The sequence below is a fragment of the Haplochromis burtoni genome, unplaced genomic scaffold (assembly GCF_018398535.1).
Source record: "Haplochromis burtoni strain Fernald_Lab_line unplaced genomic scaffold, NCSU_Asbu1 Contig_390, whole genome shotgun sequence".
NCBI lineage: Eukaryota > Metazoa > Chordata > Actinopteri > Cichliformes > Cichlidae > Haplochromis > Haplochromis burtoni.
In genome coordinates, this window is record NW_024582751.1 from 298,821 (window position 1) to 321,483 (window position 22,663).

General features: G+C 38.6%; 1 protein-coding gene across 1 annotated transcript in view; it reads left to right on the forward strand.

Annotated features, from left to right (window-relative positions):
• Nucleotides 1-22,663, forward strand: part of LOC102292140 (copine-9) — a 35,347-nt gene that overhangs the window by 8,669 nt on the left and 4,015 nt on the right. The window contains exons 5-12 of the mRNA XM_042212742.1: nt 994-1,047; nt 1,276-1,337; nt 1,771-1,817; nt 5,110-5,291; nt 6,917-7,044; nt 9,636-9,738; nt 10,315-10,372; nt 16,491-16,564. Coding sequence (XP_042068676.1) covers nt 994-1,047; nt 1,276-1,337; nt 1,771-1,817; nt 5,110-5,291; nt 6,917-7,044; nt 9,636-9,738; nt 10,315-10,372; nt 16,491-16,564 — 708 coding nt within the window. The remainder of the gene's footprint in view (nt 1-993; nt 1,048-1,275; nt 1,338-1,770; nt 1,818-5,109; nt 5,292-6,916; nt 7,045-9,635; nt 9,739-10,314; nt 10,373-16,490; nt 16,565-22,663) is intronic.

Genomic DNA, 22,663 nt, shown 5'->3' on the forward strand with positions numbered 1-22,663 from the left:
TGGCTGATAGGCTATTTGTGGTATACCTCGACATGGTGTGCAGTGTGTCCTTAAAAATGTTGAGGAAGCTGGACAAAAGAAGAAGTGACGTACCTAAAAAATATATCTGCATCACAAAGTCATGTCCTTAAGAAACAGGAAAAAAATCCAGCAAAGACTTAAGAGATACATCTGGCACGTCATAGATCCGTCTTCTCTTCACCAAATCCTCATCAGAAATGGTCTCAGTGGAAGGGTGGATGCCAGGAAACTAAGAAAGGGAAAAAGGGAGAAAGGGCTGAGGTATGCCAAGTTACACAAGAACTGGGCTGAAAATCAGTGGTAACACCATCCAAATTTAAAAGTTTCACTTCAAGTTGTTGTGAATATTCATGAAAGAGGTCAGCAGAGATATACAGCACTGAGTGTCTGTAGCTGACTGTAAAACACAGTGGAGACTCTGTGGCTCCTGTCAAAGGTGATGAAGTCCAGACAAGCAGATTTTAATCAGCCATGGGATGCACTGTTAACATTACATCAGTATACGCCATGAAATAAATAATATCAGTCATTACACACACACACACACACACACACTCACAAATAAAATAGAAACCAATAAATGTGTTGCATTATTTTGCTGGAAAAATCTACAAGCGCACACTGAACTGACAAATCTATTATTGCCCCCAGCTTACTCAAATCTCCTCAGTAAAGATGTACTTTGTTCCAGCCAAACAAATTAATAGTAATGTTGCAACATAATTACTGGAAAACCACGTGGTCTGAAGGAGAGAAAAAACCAGAAAGTTCTTTGATGAGCTTTATAGTGACGGACGTGCACACGGATGTTCTCTCAATTCTCTATACACACATCAGATCGATTTGTAGGCTGCCACCATTATCAGCAATCTGCTGAATTATTCATGTTCATTTTTGCACTTCATTTTAAGCTATAAGGTGGTTTTATGGAGGCACTCATCATCACTAATGTGCTCTTTCTGTCACGGGCAGGTTTTAAATCCCAAGAAGAAAGGCAAAAAAAAGAAATACATCAATTCTGGAACTGTGAGTGCACCCACGTCACCCATAACTGCCTGTCATTTCCTCTGTATTGCTATTTACTGATGTCTTATAGAATCATATAGTATAGTATAGGTATCATCACCTCTTACATCTGCTTCTTTTCACCGGCTGGCCACCTGTTTAGTTTTTTTTGCCTGGCCCTGGTCCCTCTCCCACCGTCCTGTTCTGTTTATCGCTCTGTATGTGTTTTGGTATGTGTGTGTTTGCCAGGTAACACTGCTGTCCTTCAAAGTGGAGTCTGAGTATACCTTTGTGGATTTCATCCGAGGAGGGTGAGTAGAATAATAATTAGCCCGCGCTCACAGTGAGTGTCAACAGCCACCATTTTGAGGGTTTGTGTCTTTGTGCGAGTATCTCTCAAGATTATGTTTCCCAAAAGCATCATGCTGAGCACCACACTGAGCTCATATTGGCTTTGAAAGGGTGAAGCTTTGAGGAAGTCGGTGTTTGCAAATCTTATTTGTAAATAACTAATTTATTCAGTTCATTCACTTTTAATTAGCAGCTCTATTTGTTTTATCTAATTAGCGCTTCAAGATGGTGAAGGGAATATTGTCCTTCCATTCTAATTAGCTAGTTACCGAGACCGAGTTACAGCTCGTCGTGTTGGTAGAGTTGTGTGTTCGAAGGGTTTGTAGAGTGTTTGTCAAGTGGGCTAAAGTGCGTGTTACTCTTTCATGTTTCTTTTTATTTTATTTACCACAGAACACAACTCAATTTCACTGTGGCAATAGACTTCACCGCGTCTAATGGTAAGTCACTGCCTCACAACCATTTTGCTTTATTGTGATGTGTGCACATATTACTTTTTTTTGACCTACCAAAAAATTTAAATACAATGTTTGTGCCATTCTTTGGTTTTCCCAGGAAAATACTCCTCTGCACTTACACCTATTAAGTAGCACCTATTAGCATGCTAGCAAGCAAAACTAATGTAGGGTACATGGTATGAACTTATTCTTAATATTTTGGTTTTGCCCTTGTTGGTATGCTCAAAAGCTCATGTAAGCATTTGCAAAGCAATACTTCACAGTATGTTGTGACTACAGTCTGTTTTGCTTTGGTTATGATGTGCTGCTAATCTGTAGTTTGGCGCAGGTCAGCTGTTTCTACTGGATTCGATTCCTTACGTTAACCAAATCTAATCACCCACTCAATTTAGCTTCCTAACTGCAAATATTACTGCATAATAGCATTATTATTGTTTTTTAATAATAATATGAACTTACTTATATTGTATGGTATTACCTTCACCTCCAGCACTACTCCCAGGAACCTTGGAGTCCATTTTGGCTAGGACATGTCCTTTAACTTCCATATTTAACAAAGAACTATGACTGCCTTCTTTTATCTGCACAATATCGTCAAAATGAGAAGCATCCTGTCTTAAACAGATGCTAAGAAAGCATTTGGTACTCTACGTGGGACAACGCGCACCCTCTGAGTACAGACTTCGAGTGGAAACAGCTTCCAGTTTGGGTTTAGGAGACAGCAATAAAGCTTTAAACTGTACTTGTTAATCAAGTTTATAGTGAGGGCTGGAATTGGTGACCATTAACCATCCCTTAATGATGGTCCTGCTGCTACAGGCTAAAGCTGAATGGAGGCTTCCCATTATCCAGTAAGCATCCATTCCCCCTCCATTCACTCCCCATACACTTATATATATTACCTTTGCATGTCTTAAACTTGTTTTTGTTCTGTTTGTGCTCTTTATGCTTCTCTTTCCCTTCCTCTCCATCACTTGTGGCAGATGGCTGCCACTGTCATTAAGTGCTGTCCTATAGGGGCTCATGTTATCAAAATATAAAACTATTACAGGTGTTGGGGAGTAACAGAATACGTGTACCGCTGTTGCGTGTTTAAAATACAAAATATGAGTAACTGTATTCCGTTACAGTTGCCGTTTAAAAAGGTGGTACTCAGAATACAGTTACTTTCTTGAAATACAGGGATTACACGGCAGTCTTTTCCTGTTTCATATGTTAGGCTGTCCCCTCTCTATTTTTGGTAATTCCACGCCGGTGGAAACCCAAACAAAACACACATTAAGAGGCTCTAATGCTCAACCGTGCGGCCCATGTCACCGCTACTTGCGGCCCGCACAATGAGGTGACAAAATATTTTTTTAAATTATTGTTCAAAAAATGATTTAATATGAAGGCAATAGGCAGAGTGTTACAGGCATAGCCCTAAAGAATTTAGCCTCGTGGGCAGTATAGTCCAGTTGTAAGTAAGCTATTAAGACTCGACTGTACACTGTGTTCGTGTTTTCCTCCAAAACAATAAGTTCAGTTGGAGCAGCCTTTCAACGCCTCTCTCTGTCTCTCGCTAGCAAAGTTGACCCAGACAACAAAGTAAAGCTAGTTTTCGGCTACGAGCCCGACACAGAACCCGCCAGAGGTCCCTTTACTACGGTTCGCGGCCGCGGACCTGTTTTATATACCTACTGTTACTCATTTATGTTAAGATTATATTAATATTAATATTATATTAAGATTTAAAAATCTAGTTGGTATTGGTATGGCGAGTAACCTTCAGTAATAGTAATAAATCACACAGCAATAGTACATTCATGTAGTTATAAAAAGCTTGATAACATATTAAGTAATCCAAAGTATTCAGAATATGTTACTCTCATTGAGTAACGTAACGGAATACGTTACAAAATACATTTTGGGGCATGTATTCTGTATTCTGTAGTGGAATACATTATAAAAGTAACCTTCCGAACACTCACTATTACTTTTAATCAAACTATGTAGTCCCTCGCAATTGATCTGCCAAGTTTGAGGTAGATCAGATGGACAGGTAAAAAGATGAGAAGAACAGACAAACAGACATATGTGGATTTATTTGTGACGATGTTAAAAAGCATTTTTACACTGTCTGTTCTTTTGCTGTGAGCATTGTGGAGATTCCCATGCTTCAATCAAAAATATATTCTACTCCAGGTGCTCTTGACAAAACTGTACAAGCTTAAAACAGTTTAGTTTAAAAGCATTAAGCTGGAAGTGGTGGTAAATGTGCAAATCAGCTGTATTTAACAGAAGTCTGGATTCAGCACGAAGCTTGATTGGCTCTTGCTGGGGAAATGATATATGAGAAATGTGCCTTTATGCTACTTAATTAGCATGCTATTCAGTTATATCACCTCGTGTTTTCTCCTAACTGCAGTCTCCTCTGTCTGAAACTGTGCTTTCTGCTGTTAGACACAGCAAAGGTATTTCTTTCCCTAATATAATTTGACCCTTCACCTTTCATTGGCAGGTATACTCAACTTCTTGATGGTGGGTGCTGGATAGATTGTTACATTAAGGCTCTTATTTTCACATGATGGAACGTGCAGTCAACCGTGCAACGTGCACAGGGAATGGTGAATGTGTCTGGTATTTTCATGGCCAGAGGTGCACCTGCAGCGCAGTTGGGAGCTTGATGGGATTAGGGGGAATACATTATCAGTGGGTGTGTGGGGAGCAGGCATCTGTCGTGGATAATCAAATCACCCCCCCATACCCCTCCCCTTCATCCCCTTTAAAAGCAGGGCACTCTTTTTAGAATGGAAGAGAGAGTCCAAACCACCTTATCCCAAGGGGGCAAAGAAAGAGCTGTCTTTTAGTCACATTCTGCAATCTTTATATGTGTGCAATAATTACAGCGCTAGCAATACCAATGCAATTTCTTAAGACATTTAGCATGATTGCATAAACTCCTTAATTCCCCATACAAAATCCTGTTTCCGTGAGTCTTTGATTTTCCAGAGATAAAAAGTGTCTTCTTTCCCTGCAACTATCAGATTTTACTGGTACACCCACAAGTCTTTACATAATTCATCACAGCCATAGCCTGTCTCTGTTTGCTGCATCGGGAAAACCTGAAAGAAGGAGATGAAACATATGGTATTTTCTTGGCATTGATCATCTCATAGTTTTCCACTGGTGATTTAGTGTTGCTTGTATTTTACAGATGAAAACAACCCAGAGAGAAGGAGGCACTGTTCACTTCACATTGTGCTGTGTGTGCATGTGTGTTTCCTCTTCTAAGGTAACCCATCCCAGCCCACCTCCCTCCATTATATGAGTCCGTACCAAATGAATGCATATGCCATGGCACTGAAAGCAGTGGGAGAAATTATCCAGGACTACGACAGCGATAAGCTCTTTCCTGCCTATGGCTTCGGTGCTAAGCTGCCCCCCGATGGCAAAATCTCCCACGCGTTCCCGCTGGTAAGAAACACACGCACAGTTTAAATGTAGAAGGCAAATATGCACAGTTCATCTGTGGCAGGGTGTGCTGGACTAGAAGATGCGGCCGTGACACCAGCTGTTTGTACAAGTTGAGAAGTTGGCTCATCTGCCTGCCAGCAGGAATCTCTCAGGATCCACTCCACTTCCTCCCGGCTCCCTCCCGAGGGGACAAACCAATAAAAAATCAGTGGCTATGAAGCTGAAGTACCTACCTGTGCTGTGAAAGTATTGATTGCTGCGGTCTTACAGAAGTGCTTCAACAGACAGGACAACTGCAGGATTTTTTTTTTAAAAAAATAGGAAAACTTCTTAGAAATAACTACTACTTAAAAAAAATGCATTCATTTTTCTTTGCAGCATTTAACTGATCTCACTTCTTATGATCCAGAGTGTTTTAGCTCTTTCAGTTTGAAGACCACAAGGGCAACAGTCCTTTCCATTAAAAAATGTTTTTTCCCCCCAAAGACACTGCAGTGAATGCAATCACCGCATATAAAAAGTTGGCAAGGGGAATCTGGCTGATCAAAGTGATTTAACATTTGGCATTTTTATCCATATGCCTTTCGTCACGCTGGTTAAAACTGGTTAATAACAGGAACAGAGACCTGACAGTTTCCCATCTGTTTCCAACCATGCATTTTTGGATCATATGTCAAAAAACTAAAAGAACAACTGAAGTTCTTGGACCTTGTAACCACTGAAACAGCAGTGCGCTGGTGATGTTTACATATGCCAGAATGGGAGAAAAGTGCAGATTGTTGTATGTATTATTTACTATGTTACTGGTTGGAATGTTCCTGTGTAATATTACTGTTTGCAAGGAAAAGGACAAGAAAGTAGTTAGCATTTAAACATTTACAAAAAATGATGAGAGCGGATTAGCTAACATTTGCTAGCTCTTTAACACTGGTCCATCTGCTGTTGGTTTCAGGGTGACTATAGTTAGTGTTGTGAAGTAGTAGTGACAAAGGAGTAGTATTTTGATGTCCACATAACATGTAACTCATCTCCAGTGTTAGTTAAAATATTCCATCACTGATAAAAAAAGGGTGAATGTGCAGAATATAACACGCAGTGCCATGACTCCAGTTTCACAAGTCTCAGGCATCAAATCTGGTCAAAAATGACTTGCAGGTAGTAAAAAAAAAAAAAAGAAGAAGTTTCTTTTGTCCTTCTGGTTTCTTTAAAAATGTGACATGATGTGGAAACTTTGAATAGAAAATATCTATTTGTGCTCATGTTTCATGTTGATGAATGCTTCAAGGACAGAGGAAGAAAGTGCATTTCCTAACATTTGTATGTGTTTTTGAAACCTTTAAAACTGGATACTTGCTGTTTGTGCCGGAGCTGGGCAGCTATGTGAGAATGTAGCCAGTTTTTTAGTTTAAAGAGTGAAACTGACTCAGGTTGTAAATGTGTGTACTCTCTTTTTGAATGAGATTCATCACCCAGTGATGAATCTAATCAGATTATAATCAGTTAAATGTAGATAGATTTGATTTTATCAAAGCTGACACCAGCATATCCAGCCTGTGTATAATATTTAATATACACTATATGTGCACTGCATACTTCATAAGGGCAATGTCTGCTGTTTGTTGCAGAATGGTGACAATGATAATCCAAACTGTGTGGGCATCGAGGGAGTCCTGGAGACTTATTTTCAGAGCCTGAGGGCGGTGCAGCTGTATGGACCTACTAACTTTGCACCTGTTATCAACAAAGTAGCAAAGTAAGTTTGAAGATGGATGTATGCGGTAAAATATTATATTTTTAAGTAGTAGGTGTACGTAGTTACATCAAATTAGTTTTTAATAATTGTAAATCCTGGAGAAAGCTATGAATTTGAGTAGCATTAAGATTATATATATATATATATATATGTGCAATGCTGTTTGTGAAAGTTTGGAGGTCAGAAGTTTAGACAGGAGACAGCTGTGATGAGGAGTTAAATATCATTTTTTTATACAGGGATATATAATAATTAAAAAAATCTTTATAATCTCTTATATTAAGTTGCAAAAAACAGTAAGTCTAGGCTCCTGGGCTTTGTAGCTCTATGGACACCTATTTGGTTCATCGTATGTATAATTTGCGCAGCATGGCATTTTTTAAAGTTGAAATGAGCAGGGGAATTAAGAAAATCTGGTATTCTGATGTCCTCAGTAAGTACCAGTACTGATCAATCTGATGTTTGTACATCATCCTGGTGTTATCTGAAATCTGATGAAGGCAATAACAGTAGAGTCAAAGACTAAACAAATGACAAAAAAAACATATTGTCACTTTGTATCGATATTTTTTATGACTTTGACACTTAAACACATTCAAAAAGTAAAAGCACTGGAGACACAGGAAATGTGTAAATCTTGGTTTTTTTTTAGTATTTCAGAATTTCAAGGTTAAGATTCTTTGTGCAAATAGCCGTTATATATATCCTGCATCGTTATTTCTGAAGTGGTTCCTAGATGTGTTACAAAAAAACGGGAAAGAAAAAAGATTTTGCTGCCACAGTAAATTGCATGTTTTTGCTCTGGTTGTTCGAGCAGAACAGAATGTTGGACGTTAAAACTTACGTGCACTGAATGATCAGTTGTCATTTATATATCCCACCCTGTGTTGGAACACCACCTGCCAAGCAGCAGAAGGCATTAAAGTGGTGCTAAGAGAATATAAATAAAAAACTCACATACTCACAAAATCATCCTAGCAGTATGCTACAATTCCATTTATTAACACCACACCCACACACAATTACACACAAAGGCACAGAAACACTGACTGACACAGATTTATACTGTTTTCATCAACACAAAACAGGGAAGTCAGTGGTGATAGATTCTTCCCTCTAACAGTAAATTCACAAGCAGCAGGTAAAAAACACACGCAGACACATCCAGCTTGAAACTCATTTGGCTTCATATCGAATTAAAGTTGATCTTTAGCGATGTGAGTACATACTCTTGTTTTCTTATCATTCCCCATGATGGACAGGGAATGAAGAGCAGTGGAAGAATGAGAAGCGCGTTTGCAGGATTTTATCTTTGGGGTGCTTGTTATTATTAAAAGGTTTCTGGCTCAGGGTGTGAGTGGATGGGTCGCTATGCTGGGTGAAATATATGAAGTCCACTTTTTATTGCAGTAACTGTATATAGTTTAAGTCTGTATTGTGTTATAGCAAGGCAGGATTGTGTAAGAGAAATAGTAGTCATTGTCAAGCATATTTTGCTAACATTATCCACCATAAACATCGGTCATATTAGGTATCGGCAAAACTTTAGCATTTATTTATTTTTTTGTTATTAAAAAAAGTTATTTATTAGTGTATCCCTTTGTAAGCGCTACAGAACCTAGTCCCACATTAGCATCTACTTTAACATAAATAAAGTAGAGATTAAAATAGGAGCTAAAATGCCTTATTTCACACAGAGGATGAATTGAGGCTCAGGATAATATAAATTAATCTTTTTTCTGTTTCTCAGCTGGTAGAGCAGGTCAGCTACTAACTGGAAGGTTGATGGTTCGATCACAGTGTGCTCCAGTCTTTATGGAAAGTATCCCTGGGAAAGGACCCCCATGTTTCTCTCCATTGCATCCATCGGAGTATGAATGTGTGAGGAAAGAGGATGTTAGATAGGAAGCACTTAGAAACAGCGTAGAATGGGTGAATATACAAGTTGTGTAAAGCGCTTTGAGTGCTCAGATAGAAAAGTGCTAAATCAGTCCAAACCAGTTCATTTACCATCTACAACAGAAAGTAGAAAACGGGCCATTTAAGTGGTCTTTGTGTCCAGGCAAGCTGTTTGAAACTTTCAAATCTATTATCAGTTCAAAATGTGTAAAAAGAAATTTCTGAAGCTGACATTTTCAAGTTTAGTGTAATTCATGATTTCAATTCAAAAGAATTTATATTTTGCATTTATATTTTGAAACTGCAGTTTCCTATGGGACTAAGGCAAGCATGTATCCAACAGCAATAGTCAACGTGGCAGTAATTTAAAGAATGGATGACACGTTTTATGACAGAACGATCACTTTCACTCTGGTACTTTATAATTGTCTGTTTTTGCATTTGACTATTTGATTATTATTTATTAATGTTCTACAGGAGCATTAATAATTCTATATAAGCTCTCAATAAATTTTGTTTTGTGTTTTTTGACAAAGCTTGAATCAGTCTCATCTGCAGCTCATTGCCCCGAAAACAGACAGGCCTTCTTATGTTTTCTTTGCACAGATTATTAGCTTTAACCTGTGTATTTCTATGTGTGTGTCTATGTGTGTGCGTGGGTGTCCGTGTGTCTGTCTATGCACATTCCCCAGCTGTGCAGCAGAGATTACAGATGGCTCTCAGTACTTTGTCCTGTTGATGATCACAGATGGAGTGATATCTGACATGGTCCAGACCAAAGAGGCTGTGGTCAATGTGAGTAAACAAACACCACATGTATACAACTCCCTTGCATGCATGTGTTAAAAATTAAAGCTGCAGGCGTACTGATGAATAACAGCCCTCTGTGACCCCACTGACTCTCCTGCATGTGGGGTGAGGATAATGTTTTTACATTGTTTGGATAAAAACGATTAGCATTCTTTGGTAAGAGCCTCTAAGTGAAGCTTTTCTTGAACAGAGGGGAGTTTTTTTTCATCTTTATTGACGTAGTGTTTGAAGAGGTCAGTAATTTCAGTAACCCATCAAATTAATTTTTAAGCAGTGTTTGGTTGGGTTCTGAGGTTTCTCAAAGCACACAGTGTAGAGCATTAAAAGCAAGCTCTCTGTTATTGTCTTCATCCTAATTACCCATCACGCAGTGCAAAGTAAATTTCTCAGGTCATTACTTTAAATCACAAAATGTAGGCTGCTGCATCAGGTTAATAGCCTCACCCAAAACAAGATAAAACGTTTAACAAGTGTGAATCAACATTTAATTTCCTGCTTCTCACCCGTGGCTTTAAAAATCTAATGAGTTAATGTGGATCATCTTTCCTTTTGTCTGAACAGGCGGCATCACTCCCTCTTTCCATTATCATCGTAGGTGTTGGGCCGGCTGAGTTTGATGGTAAGTGTTTGGGTATACTAACAGGGTCTATTATTTATTTTATGGCTAAATGTGAAGGTGGAAAAAAAGGCCTATCCTGCCTGTTTCCATGTCACAGTAGATGATTTTCCATCCATGTTTTTATGCACATTTTCAATTTGCCCATAAAAATTGCAAAGAAGTTTTTTTGCCTCATAGAGGTGGATGAATGCTGACTCATTATGTGACAGATGACCAGCCCCTCAGCAGCTGAGCCCTGGTAATTTGCTTCATGTCATTCCCCCTCTCCTCTTCCTCAACAGTTCCTGTCTGTCTTTACTATAAGATGCCTGAAAAAAGAAGCAAAACCCAATCTGTATCAACCTGTCTCTTTGCTCCTCACCTATCTTTTTGTGCGATTGCTTCAGACTCACCATAAAAGCCCCATGACATTTGAGAGATTGTGAAAAAATGAGAGGCAGCCAGCAAGCTCTACCTACCGACCAATATTTCATAGGTTTTTTTTGTTGTTTTTTGGGAGGGTTACTTGTTAGATAATGTGACAAAGGACTTCAGTTACTCTATCATTTCTTTTGGACAGCATTTTCTTGAGAAAGCTGTTTAGCCTCCTGTGCGTCCCAAATCTCAGTGCTAACCTCGTTACGCTCATACACTAATTTGCAAATTTTGCATTGTCATGTTTTTAAGACCTACTGTTAATAATGCCATCATCTGCATGAACTGGTAATCAGCTACATCATCAGTGGCCTCGCCACTGTGTGGAACGTTACATAACATAAGCCTCGTGTGAAAGAAATAGCACTCGCGATAGCCACAGCAGCTTTATTTAACATGTTTGATAGAGCTGTCTTTACTCCATGCACTCTATGTGCTGCTATTGTTTTGAGCATTTCTTACAGATAATGGCATAACAGTCATTGTTTTGGTCTGCTGAATGATACGATGCCTGGTAGTACACACAAGACTCCATTCTGTAGGTATCTGAAGAGATTAGAAGAGCTGTTCGTGATGCAAGACCTGCACCTATGAAATCACATCGTCTTTTAAAAGTCTTTCACCCAGTCTTTTTTGTTGTCCTGCTAATTCTAGTGGTGGTGCTGTTTCTTCTCAGCCTCATATGCACACATCCCGAAAGCACCAGCACACTCACTAACACATACATAATGTATGGGATCATGGCTGTTGAAACACTGGGGAGTTAGACCTCAACAGTTCCTCTTCTACATCTCTCCAGTAGCTATTACTGTGTGTCATGTGTCTGTGTCTCTATTTCTGGTCTCCTCTCTGCTGTAGTGTAACTTTGAAAAAGAAAAAGCATATGTACAGTTATACAAAGATTTAACCTATTATTCTCAGTCTTAGTCTGTGTATAGATTTAGGCAGTTCTCAAGTCGTCTCTCTCTAACTCTTGCATTAGTAAAAGTAATGATTGTCCAATATTAGTTAGCTCCAAGTCCAACATGATAAGCTCAGTTTTACTAGTGATACTAGAGCAATTCTGCATTTCAATGCAGGATTCAAAAGAGAACTACAAATCAAGCTTTGGTCTCATTTATAATGAGCTAAAGAGACCTTACCTTCACAGACCTGAGCTTGAAGATAAGGTACTGGCAGCCCTCATTTTCTGACACATTTGCTGCTACAGCAACAGGAAATAACTCTTTCTCTACCTTCTCTCTCTTGGAAAAATACTTTTTTACCCTCAGCTACAAAAGACAATGCACAGTGTTTTTCTTCCTCTCTCTTTTTTATGATGCACCCATAGCAGCTTGTGTTCAGTAGAGCTGCAGCTTGAATGACGTATGCTTGTAAATTGTATGTGGGTGTATAAATAGACATTGAAATACATCTGAATCAAACACTTAGGGGTTAGAAGTCACTCAGATACAGATGTCTTTTAAGCGTGTTACCACTGCAAGCAGCATTCTATTGGACAATCTGGAGCGCCTCAAAAGGACGCGGAAGGGTACCTTTAGCATTACTATGAGACACCTTGGGCCGTGACAAATCGTAGGTATGTTAGGCGTTGGGAAATAAAATGCTTTGTATTTTTGCTGGTGTCAAATGTCAAAACAGGTCAAATTTGACCAGAACACTAGGTAAGGATCAAATCTCTAATTATATTTAATTATATTTAACAGTGTTTTGTGTGCGTGCCCTATGAGCGTCTCCACAAAACAAGCAAAATAATAAAAAAAAACCAAAAACCCATTAATAACACTAGATTAGGTTTTCTTGAAACAAAACAACAAAAAACTCAGACTTTGTAATGTCAGCCTCCATTTTTTCAGTTTTTCTGTTTATATGTAATGTCAAAAACAAAGTATCCAATAGTGAGAAAATAATATTTACCTTTGGCTTTACTCCAAAGAAGGCATTTGTTGAGTTAAACGTTAATATTTATCACCAAAATGCACATAAAAAACAGAGTAGGAAAAGTTGATTGAGTCACTGAGATTTTGTTTATTTTGTTTGAGCACGTGTTTGTATGTGTACATATGTGCGCATGTGTATGCAGTGTGTAAATGTGTATGCATATGTATATATAGCTGAGCAAGATCTTCCCACAAGCACCGTGCACAGAATAAATCTGAACTCCAAACACATTTAATAAAATTCAACGAGCCTGACTTTGGAAAGGCACAAAGATGTGGTGTTTTATCTGACAAACAGCACTTGAATTTTGCTTGTCTTGATGGAACTCGAACAGGAAAAGCAGCTGTGTCATAATTGGTTCTTTATGTACACCAGCTCTTTCTGCCCCCTCCTGAGAAAATAGCTGAGGAAAGTCAATGGACTCAAGTGTGCAAGCAGCTTACAGCCCACAAATCAATGAATGACTTTTCAGTGGGAACTGTTTGCGTGTGTGAGTGTGTTACTGCTCGACAGGGTGTGACAACATAAAGTCTCCTCATTATGTTGGACGGCCCATTATTTTCTACTTGTTTAAGGAATCAAATGCTGGGATTGGTGGTGAAAGTACTCAGGCGTGCTGGGAGGTCGCGAGGTCAAACTGGTTTAATAGAACCTCAGAGTGTGGATGTGCTAGCTGCTGCACACGCTATGAAGACAGTGTTATTTGGCTGCACAATGACAACCACTTAGCAACTAGAAATGTTGATATCAAGTTCTTAATTGTAATACAGTGAATATTTTCTTGGTTTGTTCTTATTTATATAGAGACAACATCACTATAGTTTCTGTTATATTCCCTTAAAAGAAAGTAAGGAGCACATAGATGGTTAATGTTTACCATGCTTTGGTAGCTGTAGCTCCAGAGGTAGAGCAGGTTATCTACTAATTGTAAGGCTGCTAATTTGACTCCTGGCTGCTCCAGTCTGCATGCTAAATATCCTTGAGTGAGACACTAACCCCAGGTTGTTCTCTGATCCATCCATTGCACTGAATGTGTGTGAATGTTAGATAGAAGAAACTTAAACATAGAAAAAAGTGAATGTGTGAATGAGACACGTTGTGTAAAGTTCTTTGGTTGCTCAGGTAAAGTAGAAAAGCACTATATAAGACCCAGCACTTTTACCATTTATCATGCTACTTCCAGGTCCTGATTTTCATGTCATTGGCTGAGATCTTAGTCCTGCAGTGGATGGTAGCCTGTATAAGTTGACTGAAGTTGCACTTCAAGGCCTTTGGCCATTTTGGTTGTCAGAGCACGATGTGTTAATGAGTGTGTGCCTTTAGCCTTTGCTTTGCTTGCCAGTTTTTGTCAAGTTTCTTATGTTTCTCTTTCTGTTTTGTTCATCCTGATTGAACCCGATTCATCTTTTGTTTCTGTGCCTTCGGTTACAGTGAACAGAAAACGCTTTTAAAGGAGAGCTGCCATTTTCTGTTGATATTCTCCTGTTTTTCATTGGTTTATAGGGAGGTTTCTGATGCCTAAGTCAATCAATTAATCAAGGTTTTATTTTAAGTTAGTGTTTGCTGTGTTGCTTTGACTGTCCCTGAAATCTTTCTAGTAATATTACACCCAAACCTATCTGGAAATGCAACAACAACAGCGACTCTCTGTCTAATGTGCATTTTATATCATTGTAGCACAACCAGTTTTGATGTTTCCATTATTTTTAGTTACGTCATTAGTGGATTGGCCTGAACTTTGTTATTTTGGCTGTCAAGTCCCTTCTGCAGTTATCCCAATAGGTTAATAATTATTCTCCAAAATGAGTGGTGCGTGTTAGTTTTTTTAAATCTCACAGGTGAGGTTTCATTTGTTGATAATGTTCAATGAGTATTTTAAAATGCTTCTCCTCACGTACAAATTCCTGATTCGTCATGTGTCGAAGTCCTCATATCATCATCTTAGCCCAATGGAGCATTTGGCTCTTAGAGTGCGGGGTAATTGTGGCTCCAAGAGTTTCTTCAGGCTCCTGGTAGACACGTAATACATTGAACTTTTCTCCTCCAATGCCCTCCTTTCACTTACATGTGTTTTCATTGCATGTCAATATTTTTTGCCTGCTAAGTGGTTGCAGCAGATGGTTTGATTGCGGTGGAAGTCTTTTCCTGTTTAGAGGGATTTCTATGCTCCCAACAAGAGCCGTTCAAAAGGGACTGTCTAATCACTGGCATTCTCTGTTATTGGCACCCTTACACAATTGTTGTTGTGAACTGTCAGTATAGAAATAAAACTCAACTGAAATTGAATTGAATGAAAGGATATCGTAAAGCAATTCTCAAGCACAGGCTTAGTTTTGCTTCAAAGTCTAACAGTGACATCGAGGGGATGTTTAAAAAGGGCATCCAGCAGGCGGTGAGGTTATGTCTCCGATACTGGCACAGCGTCCATTTGGAAACAATTTTTAAAATCAGAATTATGTATTTTTAAAAAATGGTCAGCCAAGGATCTTTCATTGTTTGCCAGGAGGTTTTGCCCCCTATTACCTAAGATTCTGTATAAATGTATTTGCATCCTCAAGTTGTGCGTAGCGACCTTACCTTTTTGTCTTGGTCAGATAGAAGATATAGAGTTTTATGCAGGTGCTATTTTTCATTACCTTTAAGAGTCGCACCTCCAGCCAGGCGCAAAGTAGGTAGCACTTTATAATAAGGCTCATGACTAAGGGTATAAGCCCCCATATTCTTTATGTTGATATTCATGATTGATTTTCTATTATTCAGTTGTGCCTTTTTTTTAATTTATGCTATACTTAAAAATACTTACAGTCTCATTTCCTGTAAAAATATCCAGATGTTGGGCTAAGTTAAGTCACTCCATAATACAACCTGTGTCCTGACACATTTTGTTTCCCATTAAATGACCAGGAAATGATGCTGTACTTACAGTTACAGCATACTTTAGTAGATGTACAGCAAAGAGAGAGGTGGCAAAGGAAAAGGCTTAAACTGGGTTCTATTGATTGGCTCAGCAGAGACATTGAAAGCATGTGCAGGAAGCTAGAGTGATTAAGGATGCAGAAGGAAATTTGCTAACAAGTGAAGAAAGTGTGTTGAAAAGATGGAAGGAGCGTTTTAAGGAGCACTGACTGAAGAAAATGAGAGCGAGGAGGATGGATGGAGGACATCGAGCCTTTGTGGATCTAAAGAAAACGTATGATAGGGTGCCAACAAAAAGAACCTATGCAATATTTAATATGACTTACGTACTACTTAAATGTGTTTACTGTATTTGTAAGTACTCATCTTTCGTGTAAAACATGACTTGTCACCCCTTATTCTAGTGACTTTAGGCATGCTTGTAAATTACATGCATACATATGATAATGTTGTAATTTCATATAAAACACATTACAATTCCATTTAATTACTGGGGAATTACGCCCTTAGTCATGGGCTGTACTGTGAAGTTTTTCCAAATTTCCTTCTGTGTTTGGTTGTAATTGAACTTGCCTTCTAAACACTGCTCTGTATTCTTAAGCTACTCAGTCCCGCTCTTGAGTGGCTGGAATTAGTTTCAGTTATTATTTTCATTTCCATATTTGGCTCGAGGTTTTTGCTGTATAAAATATTCTAACAGTTCTGCGCTAAGTACCCGTTCTTAGCCTCTGTGCTTTGTTCTGCTTCAGCAATTATACAGTGAAATACAAAAGAACGTCTTGTGCCTTCTTTATATTCTCCCCCTTTGGTTGAGTCATGTACGCTCTGCCTCTTTCTCTCCTTTTAGCTATGGAGGAGCTGGATGGAGATGAGGTGAGAGTATCCTCAAGAGGGCGTCTTGCTGAGAGAGACATTGTACAGGTACGCCTCGAAATTCGGTTAAGTCCTCGGGTTAGTCTTGAGCATGTTTCTGTCAACAACATCAGCGTGGGGTTTATGTCCCCCGGTGGAGGACGGCTTGCATTTATAGCACACACTCAGACACTCACTGGGGACTGCCTCATACAGTATGCAGTATCCATATGTATTACACAAGTTTACTGTATAACAATGCCAACGTTTCTCATCCATGCCTTTTGCTTATCACTGATCAGTCAGTGCAAAACCTTGACTAAAAACAACATTTGGTAACCTTTAACAGATAGATTACAAAGCTTAAAGGCATTACTGTAATTGTTACTGTTTCTCATCAGCTATGGTACATTTCATCACACAGACTAATGTCATAAGGATAAATTATAAATGTAATTTTGCTAATGACTGGTTTATATTAATATATATATCAATCATTCTTTTTCACTGTAAAAAAATTAGCAACATTTAAATGATCTTGTAATTCACCATTTATTAACAGTGGTTATTCTAAACTCTCAATTTAAACATTAAAACGTGACTTAAAGCCATAAAAGGTTTGAATGGCTCGTCCTTTCTTTCCTGTCAATCAAATTTTCATAGCAACAACTGATACCTCAGGACACTTTATATTGTAAGTTAAAGATGCTACAATGAGACAAAAAATAGAGGACAGGGAGACTCACTGTTCAAATGAAGAAGCACAGGAAAATAGCAAATAAAAATTGGGATAGTTAGTGAGATGAAGAAAGGGTAGAGGGTAGATGTAGAGCAAAGAGAGAAGTGGCAAAGGAAAAGGCTTAAACTGGGTTCTATTGATTGGCTCGGCAGAGACATTGAAAGCATGTGCAGGAAGTTAGAGTGATTAAGGATACGGAAGGAAATTTGCTAACAAGTGAAGAAAGTGTGTTGAAAAGATGGAAGGAGTGTTTTAAGGAGCATGACTGAAGAAAATGAGAGCGAGGAGGATGGATGGAGGACATCGAGTAAGTCTTTGTGGATCTAAAGAAAACGTATGATAGGGTGCTGACAAAAGAACGGTGGAAGTCAGGAGCGGCAGAGAAGTGTGTTACAGTGAGCCAGTGGTGAGGTGTGCAGTAAGACTGACACATGGGGTAAACCTAAAGGGTGCAGCAAAAAGAAGGAAGAAATAAAGAAATAAATGAACATTTTAATCAATGTCATGTATGAAAATGATGTTAAAATGACGTTTATGACGTGGTGATATTAATATATGTGTTGATGTGTTAAATAGTCGTAACTTATAAAAGGCATGTGCCTCAGTATTAAATCTGTTTGGATATTTACTTATGTAAAGCAAAAGGATCAAGCGTTCCGGGTGTGTGACTCAGGGTTTTTCAGTTGTTTGTGAGTTCATAGTTTGTGTTCATTTTAAGAAAGGTTTTATATTCTTGCTTTATAGTCTGCTGTTAGCGATCTGATCAATTGTTTCTTTCTACTTGTGATTTTGTTATTCTGTGCTTTAGTCCTTTGCCCAGATTTTGTTGACTATAGTTTAAATAGCTCCATTTTGTGATCCTGGTCGTGTTCTCGTGTCTGCTGTCTGGTCTCTTTGACCTCTCCCTCTGTAGTTCGCCTTGTCTCAGTGATTTTTAACTTTTTAACTGTTTTAGTTTTTTCTGTTATGTCTGCACATAACATATCATAGAACCCGTGTTAAACTATATCTTTAGACACTTTGTTACTGGCAGGTTGTTGGAAGAATAGCATATAACAGATGGACGTAGCTACAGTGATGCCTCCCGTTATTTTCTGAACTCCTTTGAAACCCTGTAAATAATTTTTCTGGCCTTAGTTCCAAGAACTAACAAGATACACGTCTGACTTTGGAACCGCTTGCTCACTGAACAACAGCTGTTTTTTTCTTAATTGATAAGTCTTAGCGGTGTTAAGGTAGGGTTAACACCGCTAAGACTTTACAAAACAAATGACAAAATGAATTACTAAGAAATGAATTCAAAAGCAAAGTGTTTATAGGGGTCAGGAGAGAAATACTTTTTTTCCTTTTTTTATAGGACCAGAAGTCTTTTTGCAACCACAGCTCTCGCCACCTGGTGGCCTTTTGCTAGAATGCAGGTGTAGGGCACAATGGCTTAGTTTTCTGAACAGGAAGCTGCATCTATATTTTTACTGTCTATGCAAAGAAAAATATTATTAGTTCCCATTTCTGTAGTTGAATCTCTGAGAGATGCCAAAGATAACAGTTTGAGAGACAAGGTCATTTCCTGAAGAGCTATTAGCCAGAAAATTGGCATATCTCAGCATGGTGTGCAATGTGTCCTGTAAAAATCTTTTTGAAAACTAGACACGTGGAGGACAAAAAAGATGTGATAGGTCTAAAAATTGTCAACAGTAGATGAACGGTATCTTAAAGTCATGTGCTTGAGAAACAGCAGAGACCTGACACAGGACGTGAGAGATGCATCTGGCCTTTCAGCTGATCCATCTGTTGTTCACTGAAGCCTCATCAGAAATGGGCACAGGGGAAGGGTGGCTGTCAAGAAGCCATTCTTAAGGAATGGAAACAGTGAGAAAAGGCTGAGGTAGGCCAGATTACACAAGAGCTGGACTGAAAATCAGAAGCAACAGGTTTGGCTTAAATCATCTTCAATATGAGGTTAAGAGACAGGTAATCCAATTAGTTTCTACAGCCATCTGTAAAACACGGCTTACCTAAGAGAGACTGTATTGTAGAATAAAGGTGGTCATACCGAATACTAATATTAATACGATTTTTCGGACACCAAGATTTTTTACTTTATAAATGCATGAACGTTTATATTTATTTATGCAAAAGGTTGCTGAAAAGATCCTCATCTTTCAAAAGACACACTTATAACATTCCCAATTCCAAACTCAACAAGAGAGAAACTTATTTAGCTGAGAGTATGGTGAAGAATAAGTGGTGATCCCACTGGAGAATGGTCTGGCAACACTAAACAGTTATTTTAGACAGCCTTTTAGAGATATGAGAACATAAATGGGTAAATACAAGGGCCTCTGATAACAATGTACTATTGAAGTTCCGAATAACAGTGAAGAAGAGTCAGCAAAGGGTAAGATGATAAATGAGCACTTAAAGAGAAATATGTATGGCGTCTAAAAGCCGAGAGGAAAAAAATGCATTCATGTTTAGAAATACTAAATATTACTTCAAAGTTGGTCTTGCTTTTTATTGTTCCATGTGATTTAGCATTAATTTCAACATTGTCACATTTTATGGCAATAAAACACACATCCTAATCTTGTTTGAGCCAGCACAGAGACAATAGCTATTTTGTAAGTTTATAAAGAAGGAAGGAAGAGCTGTATGACTCTAATGGCTCATTCAGCTGATGCTCCTCAGCAGTGCAGGCGCTATAGATATGTGCATATGTATCACAAGTTAAAATCAATGAACTGTGTCATAAAGGCAAGTGATAATTGAAGTTTCTCCTTCAAGTATATTGTGAGAAAACAAAAAGAAATGTAAGTTGACTCTCCTGAAAATCTCCATTAGGGTCTGACAAACACATCATCACCCTGAAATTAATACCAGCCATAGGTAGCCAACACCTGTGGTGGATTGTAAAACTCATATAAACTAACAAATCAGGAAGATCGTAATACTTGAGGAAAGGAAACACTATGAACCTATAGAAACAGCACTTAAGTTTATCGTGAGTCTTAATTAAGATGTTCAAGAAGTGGCCCAGCGTGTCTGATTCTGCCTCTTCAAAGTTATATTTTACAAATGTAAAATGTCACAGTAGCTTCCAACTGCTCGGAAACCAAGTAAACAAATTAATCACAGGCTATTATAGAAATAGCAGGGAGTCCATCTCATTTTTCAATTCTGGATTTTTAGCGGTCTGAATCGTGACAGTAAAAAATGTTTCTCGTTAGGCACCGCTTCAAGGGCAGCTGCTTTTATGGAAGCAGGGCTCTGTGTCCCACTTGATTGCAATGGACCGCCACAGGATACTTTCAATTTTTTTTTTCATAATCCGTCTTAAATCTGCTTTTTTGCTCTTCGTAGAACATAGGTGAAAGTGCTGCAGTCAAGCCAAGAGCTTCATTTTATGTCTTTCTGTTGAGCACATCCACAAATCTTCACACACTTTACTGCAGCTATTTTTAACTTCTCACCGTAAAGCATTGCACTAATGAAAAACAAAATTGACCCCTCACAAGGTTAATAGCCATATAATTTATGCGCTTGTTCTAAAGCTGTTTTTGTATAGCTTATATTGTCTTTGAGTCTGTTTTACTTGCAGCAGTAATCACATTTGCATGCACACAGTAATCCTTTGATTGCCTTTAACCTTATTACCACAATAATTCAATCAGGATTGTTACACTTAGCAGGAAAAATATTCACTCACTCTACATTTCACGCTTTTTTGTTGTTATTGATTCAATATGTGTACTGCCATCACTGAGCACCCATGTGTATACCTGTGAGCATGAGCGCGCTTGTATTTAAAAGGTTCTTTCATGTAATGATCTACTAGGGGGTGTGGACAGCTGAAGCCCCGTCCTCCTGGGCATGAAGCAGGTATGGAGGAGACAGTTATTTCTCTAGCTTCACATACTGAATAGGGTAGTAGAGTTATCGGCGCAACTTTGTGCTGAACATTGGGGGGGTCAAGATCTCTGTCTAAATAAATAAATAAATCTGGGTAAATTCCTAGATGATTAAACATGCTACTATTTTGCTGGTAATAACTGAAATGAGTAAAGAAAATGAACAGCCTATTAATGCAAGATAATTCATAATTTTATTGGGGGGGGTTATATTGGTTGGGTATGATTATTGGGTGGGGGTCATAACCCCCCTGGAAATTAAGCCCCTGAGTAGAGTAGGGCTCCATGGCGCAAACTAGCCTTCATACATGTAGTGTTTTATGTCCACTTAAAAGTCACATTGGCAACATAACCAGGGAAAATCTCAGACAAAAAAAAAAAAAAAAAAAGAATATTAGGGTACCTTTTGTCGAATCTCCAGCGTTATAGTTTCATTCTGCAACTCGAATATGTTTCTTTCAATTCCATAGTCTGTTTGAAACAATCATTTTACCTTCCCTCCATTTAGCTTTATTCTGATTGGGTGGTCCTCGTAAACAAAATGTTTCAACACAAGTTTGTGGAGCTTTGGTGCTCACAGCTATGGCTGTGCACCTGAGATGCTCGCGTACATGATGTACATGATGCTAAATACAGCTATTGTAGAAAACTAACTAAAATTTCTATTGAGAGCTCCAGCAGATTTTCCTTCTGTTCGGACTGTAATCAGCTGACCTGAGCTGCTGCTGCCCTCAGCCACTTTTCCAGCTGAGTTAAAGTGGCTGAGGCAGAGTGTAATGTTAGCATGTTGGTTATGTCCAGCTTTCACATACAGTCTATAACAGTTCTCCATGTCAGCACCACAACTACACCCTGATTTGAAAGAAGTCAGTAGGTTGAGCTAATGCGAAGTATCTTGGGGAGTCCTGTTTCTTTTTCAGAACATTTAATGTGTGAAAAAAGTCAAATAAATTGTGGTTAAAGCCATGAAAGCACAAAAAATGGCACAAATTTAAGAAAATGAATGTAGAAAAACAGCAAGTGAGCCATATGGCAGTTGGGGAAAAACACAGAAAGAGAGCAAGAGAGATTTCTATGACCATATTAATCATTGCAACATCCTCTGCATGTATTTTCTACTTTTAAAGTACTTTAAAGTATGCTGCTGAAATCATTATCTAATAAAAGCTGTAACCGATGAGACAGCGTCTGAGAGGATTCACTGTGAAGGGGGCAAAGGTTTCCCTCATGCTCACAGTGGTCCTTAAGTAAGGCTTCGGAGGCATGAACAGCTTTAAAATCCATCACTGATGCAACCAAAGCGCTGTCTTACTTGGTATCATTATTTTCCCCTCCCTTGTCACGCAGCACCTGGTGCCAAATATCACATGACAAATGCACAAAATGCAAGTGGTATGTCTTCAGGAGACAGATGAAGCCAGCTGTGTTTCCATTTTTCATGTCTGAAAAGATCTCTGCAAACATTAAGATGACAGAGAACTTCTGAAAGTTTTGTCTTTTGGACAAGACCTCCAGTGAATG